Source organism: Trichoderma aggressivum (assembly GCF_033847375.1).
Source record: "Trichoderma aggressivum f. europaeum strain CBS 100526 chromosome Unknown scaffold_040, whole genome shotgun sequence".
NCBI classification, from domain to species: domain Eukaryota; kingdom Fungi; phylum Ascomycota; class Sordariomycetes; order Hypocreales; family Hypocreaceae; genus Trichoderma; species Trichoderma aggressivum.
The window spans coordinates 170,927-184,550 of record NW_026946406.1 but is presented as its reverse complement, the minus strand read 5'-3'; the positions used below and the strand labels follow the sequence as shown (position 1 = coordinate 184,550).

The following is a 13,624-nucleotide window of genomic DNA, read 5'->3' as shown; positions in this document are numbered from 1 at the left end:
GACTGTTGTCTGTGCGGCTTTAACGATGGAGAAGGGCCCTTGAAACGAGGACTCCCCGATGCCGATCTCTATCAAGCGCCTGCCTGACACTCGAACCGCAGTCCGTGCTTCGTGAGATGACTTGAGCCTGGTAGCGAAGCGGGCCGACGCGACTTCGGCGGAAATGCTGCGCCGCGGTCTTTGCTGCGATGAAGTTGGTCCGGAGACAGACGACGAGGCTAAGCCGACCTGCCCGAGCCATGTTGCAACGATGTTCCGCTGATTCCCACTGCCAGCGGACTGCTGCTCAGTCACCCATCAGTCACCCATCCAGCCGCAAACACACACGCAGCAGTTCTCATGGCGCAACTCCCGTCAACATTGAGCCAAGCCAGCCAAGACGTGCCATGCCGTGCCTCGGATCTGTCCCGTGGTCCGTACATACAAAAACAAAGCAAGGCAAGGCACTAGCGGAATCGGCCAGGGGATCAACCGCCAAGAAACCCCATTAAGTTTAATCCCTTGGTTAATGTTAAACCGCGAACCCATCAATCAGAGACGGCCGGTGACCGGAAAATAGCAGGCCAATCTGCTGGAGGCTCCGATCCGGGGGGGTCGCTTGACCTGCCTCAGGCCTTGGCTCTGGCACTACGGGCCATGGGCATCGACTTGGCATCCGGCAGTCAGGGGTGGGAACTTGTGGCAGAATCGCCATCCGCAATCTCCTCCGGCCACGCAGAAGTTCGTTACAGCCAGCTCAAGCCCAGAGCGGCATGTCCAACCAAAAGGCCCAGCGGCGCCCTTGGGAGCTGCCGGACAGGGGCCAGAATCCGCCCCAAGGCTCGCCGTTGGCTCTTGAAGGCTCCGGGCCCTTGTCTGCGGCCGGGTATTCGGCATGGAGACGACGGGGTGCTGGAATCTCGAGGGGGATCGCTGCTGGGCGTCACGGCCATGATTAGCGGTTGCAATGGCGGCCTCTTATGCCTACACGAGTAATTACGCCCTCGGAGCAGCGAGGCAAGGCGGAACCGGCCGAAGCAGGAGGCTGCCGTGGTCCGGAAGTTGCACGAGGTGAATTTTTTGTCTTGTCGTGAATGCAACGCTACGCTACCTACGCTGCAATACGGGTGATGAGGGAGGTTGGTTTGCACATATCGCCCACGGCACGTGATGGCAGCGATAGGACTTGGTCCGAGAGTTCTGGCGTCACTCTGTCTTGCAACCTGCCAATGCAGATACGGTAGGTATTTCTTCTCTTCTGTACAAAACACCACACACGACATCATCACGGCTTCAGTAGCTTCCAGAAGCCCGCTATGCTGCCCTGGCGGAAAATATCTCCAGCTGCCCAGACCGTCCAAGCCGACAGCCGATCCCGTCACACGCATCGCCAAGAAAATGTGCCAAAATGCCGGCAGACGAGCAGAATGCGACCGGCAGGTCTTGGCCTACATGCTGTGCCTGTGTGTGTGTGTGTGTGTGAGGAGGCACTCGATGCAGACAGCTTGGCAAGCTTAAACACGCAGCATCGAGCCAAACCCCCATGCCGCCAATCTGCTTCAGTCCTGGTGTCGTCCTTTGTCGGGCCCTGACCCCGGTCCCTGTCCAGGCGACGCCACTCGGAGACCAAGACCGCTCTGGAAGGTGGCCAAGGTGGCTCATGAGGCATCAACTACCTGCGCTCAGCTCGCGTTTCAATACAGAGACGATCATTCCCAACGGTGCAGGTGGCAGTGTCAAAAGGCCCTGGGCTTCGGGCTGCTATCAACGTTCGTTTCATCGACGCCGGCCTCGAGAGCCAATAGACATCCTTACCGACCTCCCAAAACGGGAGGCAACTGACAAAGGCCCTCTCCTGCGGCCGCTTGTCATTGCATTTACTTCAGCTTCTCTGCTCTTTGTCCTTCGTATCTCTTCAGCCCCATCCCACCCTTCCCCCGCGAGACCCAGAAAAAGGACAAGGAGGGTGCTAGTCATCCCGACGACTTAGATCGCATGTGATGGACCTTATTTCAGACTGCCGCGCTTGTCACGGCCAATGATGCAATCGTCAACTATCACAGGCATTTGCTGGATGGAAGATGACCGAGCTGCTCGGTGGCACAAAGCGGACTCTCACCCGGCGTAATGTCAGATCAGGACTTACCAGGCAATATGAAGCAACGCACCCGGCTGACCTTTGGGCGTCACTCAGCATGAGGAGAGAAATACGAGTCGGCGATAAGAGCGTGAGTGCTCAATGCCGTGGCGGCAGAAGACGACAAACAAGGCTCCATGAAGTGAAGCCACGGCTACTACATCACAATCAGGATATCCAGAAGCGCTATACAGTACAGTACATGCTGGCGGAGTTACAACTAGTTGCAAACAAGGCAACCTACTGCGAGGCTAGATGAATCTCATCCTCGACGCAAAGGTACCCGAATTCGTTCCACCTCGAGGCGTAGCACGCGCCTTTCGATCTACGCGCTAAAGCAATCGACGCCAAAGAGGAAAGCTTTGGTGTCAATCATGCCCGAGGAGAGCGTGACGGCTCAATGTACGGATACGGAATGTGAAAATGTTTCAAGAGTAAACAAGCCATGGGGTCAACTGGGGCATACCAAGTTACTAAGCTATTGTTCCAACTCCGCGGACGTGCATCATGGGATTACTCCCACAGCATTCACAAGCTGTCGTGTTCTCAATTGCAGCGAATCGTTGCTTGCAATATCATTGTATCAAGTACGGCCCCTCTTCATCCTTGTGAAGTTACTTTAACAACCTTCACCACTGGTTGATTGTGGAATCTACAAGATAACAGACACATTGACTCATTCATAAGTCAACTAATATCATGATCCAAATCAGTGATGGAAAAGATATCCAAATTACATGAAAATTTTGCTTCAATTATAGGGTAGGTTGCATCGAGTGCTACGCAACTACTGCAAAGGGTGTTGCATTCTAAGATCCATTACGGCCTTTACTTTGCTTCCCGCTCCCAACTAAGAATCCGGCATGTAGCAATGTCCAGCCTCTAGGGTATCATTGCGATGTGCTTTCTTAATACGGATAATTCTTGCGAGCGCTGGGTTCACTGTACCTGGCATCTCTCGTACCTTGGCCATTTTCACCTCCTCGATGAATACCATCTCATGATACCTCTTCTCGGTCGCTATCCATTACATCATGACACGTTTTCTCTCTACTGGACGAGCGCAAAATATTGTCTATATTAAATACGGTCTCTGTACATATCATTCCGATCATTCACAACCATGGCTCGGTCAACAAACCCCGTTAGTCTCAAGACATGAACTTCACTCTTATACTTCAGCCTAATCCACTCTCTCCTTGGTTCATTTTGCTTCGTAATGATAATGTCAAGAATACCTACGTATAGGCCATAAGAACCAGAGAGCTACAAAGCGTCCTTCTCCCCAAACGCTCCATTATTCCAGGGTACCCGTAACCATGCCTCACATCATATCCGTCCCTCCAAGTCTTAGAGCTGCATAGTACTCCCAAAACCTGCAGACTACACACCCTCTTGTTAAGATTAGCTCGAGAACCAACAAGCAAAGCAGTCTTTTCTCCAAAGAACTACCATTTTCGGAAACATCCCTCTTCTTAGCTACTGTTCTGGAAGCTTCTGTGTCTTTTTACCTGCATGGGGACATATGATGAGAGAACCTAGATGTGAAAAGATTCAGCTTGAATGACGACATTTGTGTGAGTGTTGTGGTGATTAGCTAGTTTGGTAATAGTACCTGACAGTATACCAAGAATGGGACGATGGTCATGACAAAATATTGTGCTATTACTAGGCAAGGACAGGTCTGTACCACGTCAAGATGGAGACACATGTTCCCGTCCCCGAATCCATCAATCCCAGCCATGCCAACTGCCTCTCACAAATGGTGTATATATACTTGTCCACCAAAAATGACTGCGAACAAGCGTGGTCAAATCTAAACGCTAAATGCCTTCAAATAGCCGCTGATCCTTCAAGAAATTGATCCTCCAAATGTTGATCGTCCAAGATTGATCCTCCAAAGAGATCCATCTTGCCATCTCAATGCATGTTTCTTAATCATCCTCCAGCCCATATTCATTGTCCATGTCGGGATCATCCTCATCATACCCTCCCTCGTATTCACCACCCCCTCCAAACTCCTCACCCTCACCAAACTCTTCCGGCTCCTCGTAGTCTTCCTCCTCCCCATGCTCCTGGACATCATCCCCAGCGACACTCTCATCGGGTGCCTCGCTAGCGTCATCGTCGGCACCAAAGGTACTGCCAGCAATGCTAGTTTTCCGGCTGGTTGCCGCAGATCCAAGTCCGGCATTTGGTATGTCGAAAATGCTGCGGATGGCATCGTAGTTGATCCTCTTAGACCACGCTCGGTCTTTGGCCACGCCGATGGCGGCTTCGGCAGCAGAGCTGGCAGGGCTGGTTTGGCCCTCTCCCATCCTGGCACGCTTTCTCCTCTTGCGAGTCTGCTTGGGCCGCTCCGCCTCCATTTTCCGGCGAAACACCTTTTCTTGGTGCTTCCTGAGCCAATCCTTGTTCTGGTTCACCCAGATAATCTCCTTGATGCGTGCTTCTTCTGGTGAAAGTAGACAGTTGATGACCTCGGGGTCATCGGCAAATTCATCTTCGGTGACATCGGCTGCCATGGACACCTCCTTTTGCGGTTGCTGTTGACGAGCCCAGAGGGAGTGAATTCGAGCTCGCTGTTCGGCATTGGAATATGCAAGGGCGTGTTCATAAGTAAGAGGGTCGTTGAAAATCTCTTCAATGACGCCTTCAAGCTCTTGCTCATCCTGCTCCCATTCTTCGTTGATCGGAAGCTGAGGCTTGGGCCGCTTGCCTTTGGCCCGGCCGCCAGATTCTTGGTCACCGATTTCTTCCTCTAATGCATCTCCAAATTCTTCGGCAAGACCCTCCAGGCCTTCAACTTCGTCTTCGTTTTCATTCTTTGAAGGGTTCAGATTGATGGTTCCTTGAGGAATCTGTGATGGCAAAGGCGGGATGATGAATCCATCAGCATCTCGGCGATAGTTGACTTCAGGCGCCTTGGATAGATCTGCTCCTCCTTCTACATGTCGCTTGAGTGGCGCATGTTCTGGTATAGGCTGTTCAGGATCTTCGCCCGTAATCCCGCGCTTGCGTTTTCGCGATTTTTCTTCCGCCTTCTTCCTGAATTCATCCGATTTTCGATAAAAGGAGGGAGGATCATGCGAACTCTCCAGGAAATCTTGTTTCAAAAAGTCCTCTACCGACATGCGACTTGATTCGGTGTTATTGAACTCTTGTAGTCGGTTCTGGATAGTGTGGTTTGTAACCTTGACGATGTAAACGACTTCCCGAATGGTTCGTCGAAAGTTGTGCATGCGTGCAGCCATGAGCAGACAGGCGCCGCAAATGCCAGAGGGCCGACGGCCCATGACCATCCAATCCCTACTCATTCGCTTGACCAGTCGAACTGCATCCTCGGCGACCTTGGCTGTGTCTTGGTGAAACTCCATCTTTGTGGCAAATCTCCAGATGAGATCTTCGGGGTATACGGGGATCAGTCCATCGGTTCCAATCGGCACCACTTCGTTCAGCTTCTTGAAGATTCGTCCCAGCTTGAACACATTGAGCTGGACCAAATCGGCCAGATCGATGAGCATAACTTTGCAAGGCGGCTCAGCACGGCAAGCAGCATAGAGGCACACGGCCGCAACACTGGCCAACGTGCGTCCCTGGATGAAGTTTGCGCTAGATGCAAGCTTGAAGACCTGCGTGCCTGCAGTGACAAGACTATCGCTGATGTTGAGCTGCTGGGCATAACCTTGCATGAGGCCTCGCGCCTCCCGGATGCTCTTCTCCCTGTCTTCGCTGCCACCCACTCTCCTAAAAGCAGGTCCCATGCCTCTAACACCAGCCTGGTCAGCACCGACAAAGGTTCCCTGCACCATGGCAGCACCGGACGACGTCTCGCCGAACTGCACTTCGGACACAATGTTGCTATCATCAGCGACACGACCACAAGTCTGGCAAGTTCCGTCGACGACATTGGGCTTCGGACAGGCCTTGTTGGCGCACTGCTGATGGGCCGGCGTGACGACGCCCGGCCTCTGTGTTGACGAAAGGCGTGCTGCTGCTTGGGCCGCATGACGGCGTTCTTCACGCTCGCGGAGGGCCCGGACGGGATTTGGTCTAGCAAAGCGAGGTTTTGAAGGGCCGCTGCCCAGGCCCAGGCCTGCTGGCCGTTTTGCCGGCGCTGGTGTGAGGAACGACATGGCGGCTACCGCTATGCTGCTGATAGCCGTGTCTGGATATAAAGCAATGTGTCGATGAGGTGATGGATGATGAGTCGCGACAAAAGTTGTAAGTGAGTAGTGAGTACCGATAAACAGAAAAAATTCCGGTCCACAACAGCAGAAGTTGCTCTTCTTCCCTCCTCCGCGCAAATCCGATTCTCAAAGGAACCTGTCTATCGTCTCGTTCGTTTCTCAAAGGTCATGAGCGCAAGCGATGCAAAGCAAATCCGAGGCCCCAAAAAAATATTGCTGCGTCGTGAATCCCGATGATGATAAAAATCCGTCTGTCGCGCTCTGGTGGGCAGAAGAAAATGAAGAAGAAAAAAAGTTGGGCGGGGCGCTGGCCCGAAACTGATTATGGCGGGATTAGAGTGGCCGAGTGGGGAAGAGGCACGAAAAAATGTGCAAGTTCGGTTTTGCCCAACAGAGCTTCCAGTCACGGCAGTGGCCTTGGGTTCGAGGCAGCCGCCGGTTCGAATCTCGAAGCCTCAAAGTTTTTTTTTCGAGATGGCAAAAGGTCGTGCACAATGTGATTCGGGATATGAGAGAGTACAATACAACAGCCTGCACGGTTTTTGTTGCGCAGAATCGCAGTCGAGGGCTCGTTGCAGAGTCCAAAGGCGAAATATTCTCAGCCCAAGGCAAAACTTTGACTCTTTGCTCAAGTTCTGTCGGTCCGACCGCTTAATTATCGGCTGAATCCGCATATAATCTGGTCGTCGCTGCGACTCCCATCTCGCGCCCTCCGTCCCGCATGCGTCACTGGATCTGCGGTTTTTGCCGGGTTGAGCATCCTCTTTGCTGTGGCTGTGTCCATGTAAGTACTCAAATAACAAGAACATTACCAAAAAGACGAAATTACAAAGTGGCGTCTGGATAGTTGGAAGGATTCCGTCCCCCGACATTCCCCGTCCAAATGTGATGCCTAACTCCATCTTCCCCCACCTTTGACATTTCCCCGATCGCTGAGCAACGAGGCCTTGCCCCGGAAGCTAAAAAACGATCTAAATGTTAAAAAGCGACAATGAGAGTTGCGGAGTATTTGTCAAGAAAATAGCAGTATAAGCCGGTGAAATAGTTCTCTGGCATCTGGCCTGATCTTACTACCTGTTACCCCGGTTTTAAGAGCTGTGGACACGGCACAGAGGGGCAGAGATGTGAGGCATCTCCATCAGCTCGTGTTATAAAAGCTCACAAACCATCCGTTCCTAGTCTCTCTCTCTACCCCTACACACCAAATCCTCTGTAACTCCAGCTTGCTCATCACTGTATCTCATATCATCAAATTCAACGTGACAACCATCACCATGGCCGATTCTACTTTTACCTTTTCTGCCCCAGCCGACACAGACGTCTGGAAGAAACCCCCTTCTCACGACGTCTTCACCGGTAACACTCTCCACCCGCATGTCCATAATACAAACACAACTAACCGAACCTCTCTCCGTCCAGCCCCCTACAAATCCCTCTCCAAAAACCCCTTCCCCCAGTTCAAATCCGCCTCCATCACCTTCACAGCAACCTACACCCACCAATTCGACCAAGCCGGCATCGTCCTCGTCTTCACCAAGCCCTCCCTCCCCCGCAAGTGGATCAAAGCCGGCGTCGAGCACTTCAACGGCCAGCCGCGCCTGTCCACCGTCTGCTGCGACAACTGGGCCGACTGGAGCGTCGCCAACGCCGCTTCCGCCGAGGAGATCCAGGCGGGAGGCAAGGCCGTGACCATTCTGGTCGAGAGGCTGGACGCTCATGATGGTTCGTGCTTGTGGGTGTATCGCGTCGATGGCGATGAAAAGGTTCCGATGAGAGAGATCAACTGGCCTTATGGAGATAATGGTGGCCAGGGCTGGGAGCTTGAGATTGGTGCTTTGATCGCGAGACCGGCCAAGGATACGACGGATAGCTTGGAGGCCAAGTTTCAAGATTTCCAAGTCAAGTGGGATTCTGCATAGATTGTATTGTCAGTCGTCTGCATGTGGCAAGTTTATACACACTGAGCGTGATTTCACAGCTTCTCAAATCAGAAACATGGACATTCACGTTGGCAAGGAACAAAGCATGTGAGGTGCGAAATTGTCTCATTAACCTCGACCCTGACGCGGAACTCATGTCAGGGAGGACCGCTAGCGACCCTGTAGAATATTTTCTCTTTTTTTTTGGCCCGCGTTGCGCCCCCAGGGCTGTGCAGCGTTTCTCATGTCTTCGTTAAAAAAGGGTAAAAAAAGAAAAGTTGGGAGCAAAAGCCAGAAGCACGCTCCGATTTCCAACCTTGTCCGAGATGTAACAATACTCGATCCGTAAAGCAAATGCCTTGTCCAGGTAATTGAAATCTTCCCATTTTATCCATTTCGTAAATTGTGTCCAAAGCCCAAATAGAAACCCGTAATGCCGAAGCGAACCAAGCAAAATCCCGTTCTGAAAAAGCCTCCCGGGGCTGTCAATTTTCCCCCATCTTTTCTCATGGTGCTGTAGATTTTATCAAAAAATCCCGAAAACTTGGCAAGAAAAACACCAAGGACGCGATCTAGCGCCGTAGAATGAAAGCAGAGTGGAGTACCGAGACTTGGAATAAAGCCAAGAACATGTATAAAACACACTCAATGCAAGCAGTCCGTATACAAAAAAAGATTGCGGCCCGTAGATGAAGCAATGATGAGACTCCCGTAAATTTGCACTCATCAGAACATCAGACAACCAAAAAGCGGTAAAAGAAGAAGAAAAGCAATGCAAAAGCAACCAAATGCCTGCCCGAGCTTATATCGATCCGATTTACCATGTTGAGTTTTTTTTTTTAATTTGTTTTTTTTTTTCATCCTCCGCTTTCCAACGGCTGTTGTATGTACTCAGCCCGTGCCGAAAAGCCAAAGTTGTTCTTTCAACGTCGTGCCCCCGTTTATACAGTCTTGGGCGAACGGTTATTAGTGACGTCGATGACGTCGTCCAAGTGGTTGCACATGGCAACGAACAAGTCGAAGAACAGCTTGCTGCCGCCGGCCTCCATCTCAGCTTGCATAGTGCCGCTGCGCTTGAACGTCTTGCGGCAGCGGATGATCAGAGCAAGGTAGTGCGCACGGAGGCGGCTGTCCGAATCAGGCGTGTTGGCATAAGCGTACTGGGCAGACCGCAGGATGGTGCCGACGTCGATGCCGGCATGCAGCCCTTGCTTGCGCAGCGCCAGACGCTTCAGCTCCTCGAGGCCGTACCTGTCGGCGGCACAGTAGATGACGGTGTCACGCAGGATCTCGGCCCCCACGCTGGAGAGATAGACGGCGGCATCGGAGCCCGTGCCGTTGTCAGGGGTTGGTGGTGGCTTCTGAGGAGTCCTCATGCGGTCCTCGAGCTCCCAGGAGTTACGGTGCCTGTTGTGGACCAGGCGTGGGTAGTAGTCTCCCTTGTAGAGATACTCGAGCACGGCCGAGAAGATCTCGGGCTCCTCATCAGGAAGGGAGATTCTCTTGTTCATGGCATCAGACGAGTCCTTGCTGCAGGCCGCCTCGAAAAAGCGCGACTGGCTGAGGACATCCTCGTGTGCCGCAAACAGACGTCCCTCGCGGCCAATGGTAAGGGTGACAATGGGCGAGGGCGTGATGTTGATGGGTTGAGCAGGTGCCGCTTCGTGCTCTATGATGGAGCTCTGCAGCTTAGACACCTTTGCCTTGACATGCTCCTTGGCGGAGCTCGGCTTCTTTAGTCTTTGAGCCTTGTCCACGCGGTTCTGGTTCTGGTTCAGGTTCAGGTGTTGATCCTGAGACCGGAATGCGCGCTTGAACATCTTGGCGGGTATAAACTTGACCTGACTAAAGAAGGAGGTGTCTTTGTGGGAGGTGTATTGGCTATGCATAAGACGCTTTGACTCTCACAGTCTGCAGAAGACTGGCATATAGATTGACGTAAGAGAGCGACGAATAAAGGAATGAGCGGAGGGATTTCCCAGGATGAATGTTGTGAATGACGAATGAATGAATGAATGAGTGACGCACAATGAAGGGAAAAAAGATTGTCGGGGTCCGGGCGCGAGACGACCACCTTCTTATAACCAAGAAAGTGACCCTTTCGCGAGAGCTTTGCGACCCTATTTGGCTTGCGTGTGGGGGAGGAGAAGAAGAAGCAGAATAGCAGCGGACGGGACGGGCACGGCTCCACCTTTTGTACCTCTGATGGCCGCCGCCAGGTACCGATTGACCGTGAATCTCGCAGCCGGAATTGCTGTCTCAGCCACGGCGGCAGCCAGCGTCAGGACAGGTACCCAGTACTTGGGCGGCCGAGGCAAAGCTACCGCCGCGCGGGTTGCCGCCACCTCCAGGGCGGGGGATGGGGGGCGTGTGCTGGTGCTGTGCTGTGCTGTGCTGTGCCATGCAGGACGACATCATCCAATTGGCAGGGCTGGGCAGATGACTGGACGAGTCTACCTATCTATCGCCCCTCACGGATGAATACAGTACTAGATACCTACTGTACAGTACTCGTTACAGCAGAGGAGGGATGGGAGAGATAAGTGCAGTGCTGCTCGCCACCAATCGGGGATCCGGAGCAGCTGAATAACACGGCGAGCCAAATCAGTGGGAAACAAGTGTTCGAGTCGTGAACAAGAGCACGCCCGACCTGAGCCACCGAATCAGGAAATGTCTCTCTCTCTCTTTTCACTCATACAGTACCGTACCTAGACAGACAAGGCATTACAACATCATGTTGAGATTAAACAGGTCACATTACTTTACACTGGGGGGACTCGGTGATTTGTTGCCCCGAGTCACTCCTCTTTCTCCTTACTTTTCCATCCATTGTCATCGTTACACACTGTCCCCTACGGCCTCATCCTCACAAAAAAGAGAAGAGTCATCCACTTACAGAGCCCAAATATAGCCAAATAGCAACTCGCCCTCCCATCGAAGCGACCCACACTTCCTACAGCAGCCATCAGGTTGTTTAACTTCTTCCGTAGTATAGTGGTCAGTATGCAAGCTTGTCACGCTTGAGACCCGGGTTCAATTCCCGGCGGGAGAGAAGAAACCGCCAGCTTCGAAATTCTTTTTTTTCCTACTTTACTTCTCACAAAAATAGAGTCCATCCCTTTCCCTCCCATTATTTTTTTACAAACATCAATCACTTCCCCTCCTTGATTTGGAAATACCACGCGCTTCATTGGGCGGGCGTCTTGCTGGTACCTCTACCACGTGGTCCCGCCAAACCCCTCTTCCAAAGCCGTAGAGACAAAGTACCTGTGACGTGTTCCATGGAGGGGTTCGATTTGGCGGCCTCGACTTCTCATCGCCTCACCCTCACCCTCACCCTCACCCTCACCCTGAATCGCCCATGGCAGCGTTTCGTTCCCCTGCGATCCAAACGATCCAAACGCCAGCTGCCACGCATCCACCCATCTTGACGTGACCAAACAGATGACCAGGCGCGAATGGGCGTGTCGACGTGTACAGAACCGCCCATCTGCACCGCCTGTTTCAACTGACATCTCCTGCTCTTAGGGGAGAACCCATGCAAGCGGCATATCATGTCAGCAGCAGAAGGTTGTGGATTGGTTCTAGTCAGGAACGCAAGCACTTCTAAAATTGGTTCTAGGTTAAAGAGAATACTCTAGAGCTGCTCTCCCCACACTGACAGCTCATCAATGAGGCTTTTTCATAGGGCGAAACCACTGCCGCCGACCATCGGTCAGGACCCTGGATGTGTCACACTACCACAAGATGCCTCCGATTCCTCCAGATCCAGGGAGTCACCATCATTACCCCTCCATTTAGTACAGCATCATCATTACCCTTCCATCGACTCTCGCATCTAGGCCCCGAGAGGGGCTTCTTGAATGATGACGTGGGGTCGAACGAGCGACTCTCGCACGCCAACGAAGCCCTGCATGAAGATGAACACTGCAACCATTGTCAGTCGTCTCAACACAAGGACGGCAGATATAGGGCCTTACTAATTGGAGCCAGGAGGACGAAGCCGATGGCGTATGCCGTCACCGCTTCTTGGGAGCCGGCCTCTGCTGGATCAAGCCAGAAGAAGGGGTATATGCCAGTCGCGGCGTGTCCAATGTAGGCCCAGCCGAGGTAGAGGCCGGCAAAGACGACGAGGGCGAAGAGGTAGGCACTGATTGTCTAGCGGCACGTCAGTCTGGCATTTGGTAGCGGTGACTCGCATTGTCCAACTCACCGAGGGGCGTCTGATGCTGTTGAGGAAGAGTATCTCAAACACCAGGATGATTGACGTGATCCCGAACAGGTTGACAACGGCAAAGGCCTTGAGCCACCCTTCGCCAAAAATATCGCTGACTGGAAAGTCATGTTAGCAGGGCCTTCTACCAAAGCCATGAGAAGATATCCCTACATGGCGTGTTGGGAGCGAGTGCTGCGAGAAACCCATTTCCGTCACCGTCACCGTCACCGTTACCGCCACCACTCCCATTATCGTCATCCCCAGTGCCGCCGCCGTCGTTGTTCTCCAAGTCGTACGGTCGCGTAATGAACCAGTAAATTACCGTGTTCATAAACGAAAAGACGACCGTAGTAATGTAAAACAGAGTAAAGTAAAACTGCTGGCGCAGGCTAGCCAGGTTTCTGGGCAGAGACATGAGGCTCACAAGCCATGATTCAACGCCCCCATCGATTTCCTCAGGATCCGGATAGTACAAGTGGGTGAAGGTCCACGACTGCAATCACAAACCCACGTTAGACATTCGTGACAACTCGACGAGGCTGTGCGTTTGACCTACAAACGTGATGATATAGTACAAGAGAACCAAGGCGCCGCTGATGATGGCAAAGTCAAAGAAGAGGCGCGCATTTGTTTCACCCGGCGCGGCGTCTGTAGTTTCGTAGTTCAAAACCAAGATGGAGGCGGCGACGAGATATGCGAGAATGAGGCCACGGAAGAAGACGAGCACGTTTTGCGGTATGAAGCACCACGGAGAATGGCTGGCGCGGAGGAAAACGGGCTGTTCACGGTGACTCTTTAGTAGGGAACCAACAGCAATGGACGGACGCTGCGCTGTAGAAACAGACTGCGTGTACTCACGTGGTCTTGTAGAAGGGCTTGGCCTGAGAGGCCGTTGTTGCCAACGAGTAGAGGCGTGGAATCCATTGATTTGCTGAAATAGTATAACAGCCAAAGTGGAAGATGAGTATAACAAAGTACTGCCGTAATAATACTTCAGAGATTAAGCTCCGTTCTAGTCAAGTCGTGGAGCTGAGGAGGTGGATATGAGGAGACTGTATGCGATAGGTTAGAGTCACAGCGGCGTGACAAGAGAGAGATGATGAATATTGTTGCGAGAAATGTTGCAAAATCGTGTCCATCCGGGGTAAACATGGCAGTCCGTGTAAACAACAGTTCGTGACTG

General features: G+C 52.4%; 4 protein-coding genes across 4 annotated transcripts; 1 reads left to right on the top strand and 3 right to left on the bottom strand.

Moving 5' to 3' along the window:
- Positions 1-4,050: 4,050 nt before the first annotated feature.
- On the bottom strand, positions 4,051-6,252 carry Triagg1_8321 (uncharacterized protein; the record flags this gene model as incomplete). Its single annotated transcript, XM_062903155.1, has 1 exon — positions 4,051-6,252. One exon carries the CDS (start codon positions 6,250-6,252, stop codon positions 4,051-4,053), a length of 2,202 nt encoding a protein of 733 aa, XP_062752731.1.
- A 1,328-nt stretch (positions 6,253-7,580) lies between these two features.
- On the top strand, positions 7,581-8,225 carry Triagg1_8320 (uncharacterized protein; the record flags this gene model as incomplete). Its single annotated transcript, XM_062903154.1, has 1 exon — positions 7,581-8,225. One exon carries the CDS (start codon positions 7,581-7,583, stop codon positions 8,223-8,225), a length of 645 nt encoding a protein of 214 aa, XP_062752730.1.
- A 941-nt stretch (positions 8,226-9,166) lies between these two features.
- Triagg1_8319 (uncharacterized protein) lies at positions 9,167-10,045 on the bottom strand (the record flags this gene model as incomplete). Its single annotated transcript, XM_062903153.1, has 1 exon — positions 9,167-10,045. One exon carries the CDS (start codon positions 10,043-10,045, stop codon positions 9,167-9,169), a length of 879 nt encoding a protein of 292 aa, XP_062752729.1.
- Positions 10,046-12,063: 2,018 nt separating this feature from the next.
- On the bottom strand, positions 12,064-13,365 carry Triagg1_8318 (uncharacterized protein; the record flags this gene model as incomplete). The annotated part of the gene is made up of 6 exons (XM_062903152.1): positions 12,064-12,152; positions 12,206-12,383; positions 12,439-12,557; positions 12,613-12,934; positions 12,998-13,219; positions 13,300-13,365. 6 exons carry the CDS (start codon positions 13,363-13,365, stop codon positions 12,064-12,066), a joined length of 996 nt encoding a protein of 331 aa, XP_062752728.1.
- Between the last annotated feature and the right edge of the window lie 259 nt (positions 13,366-13,624).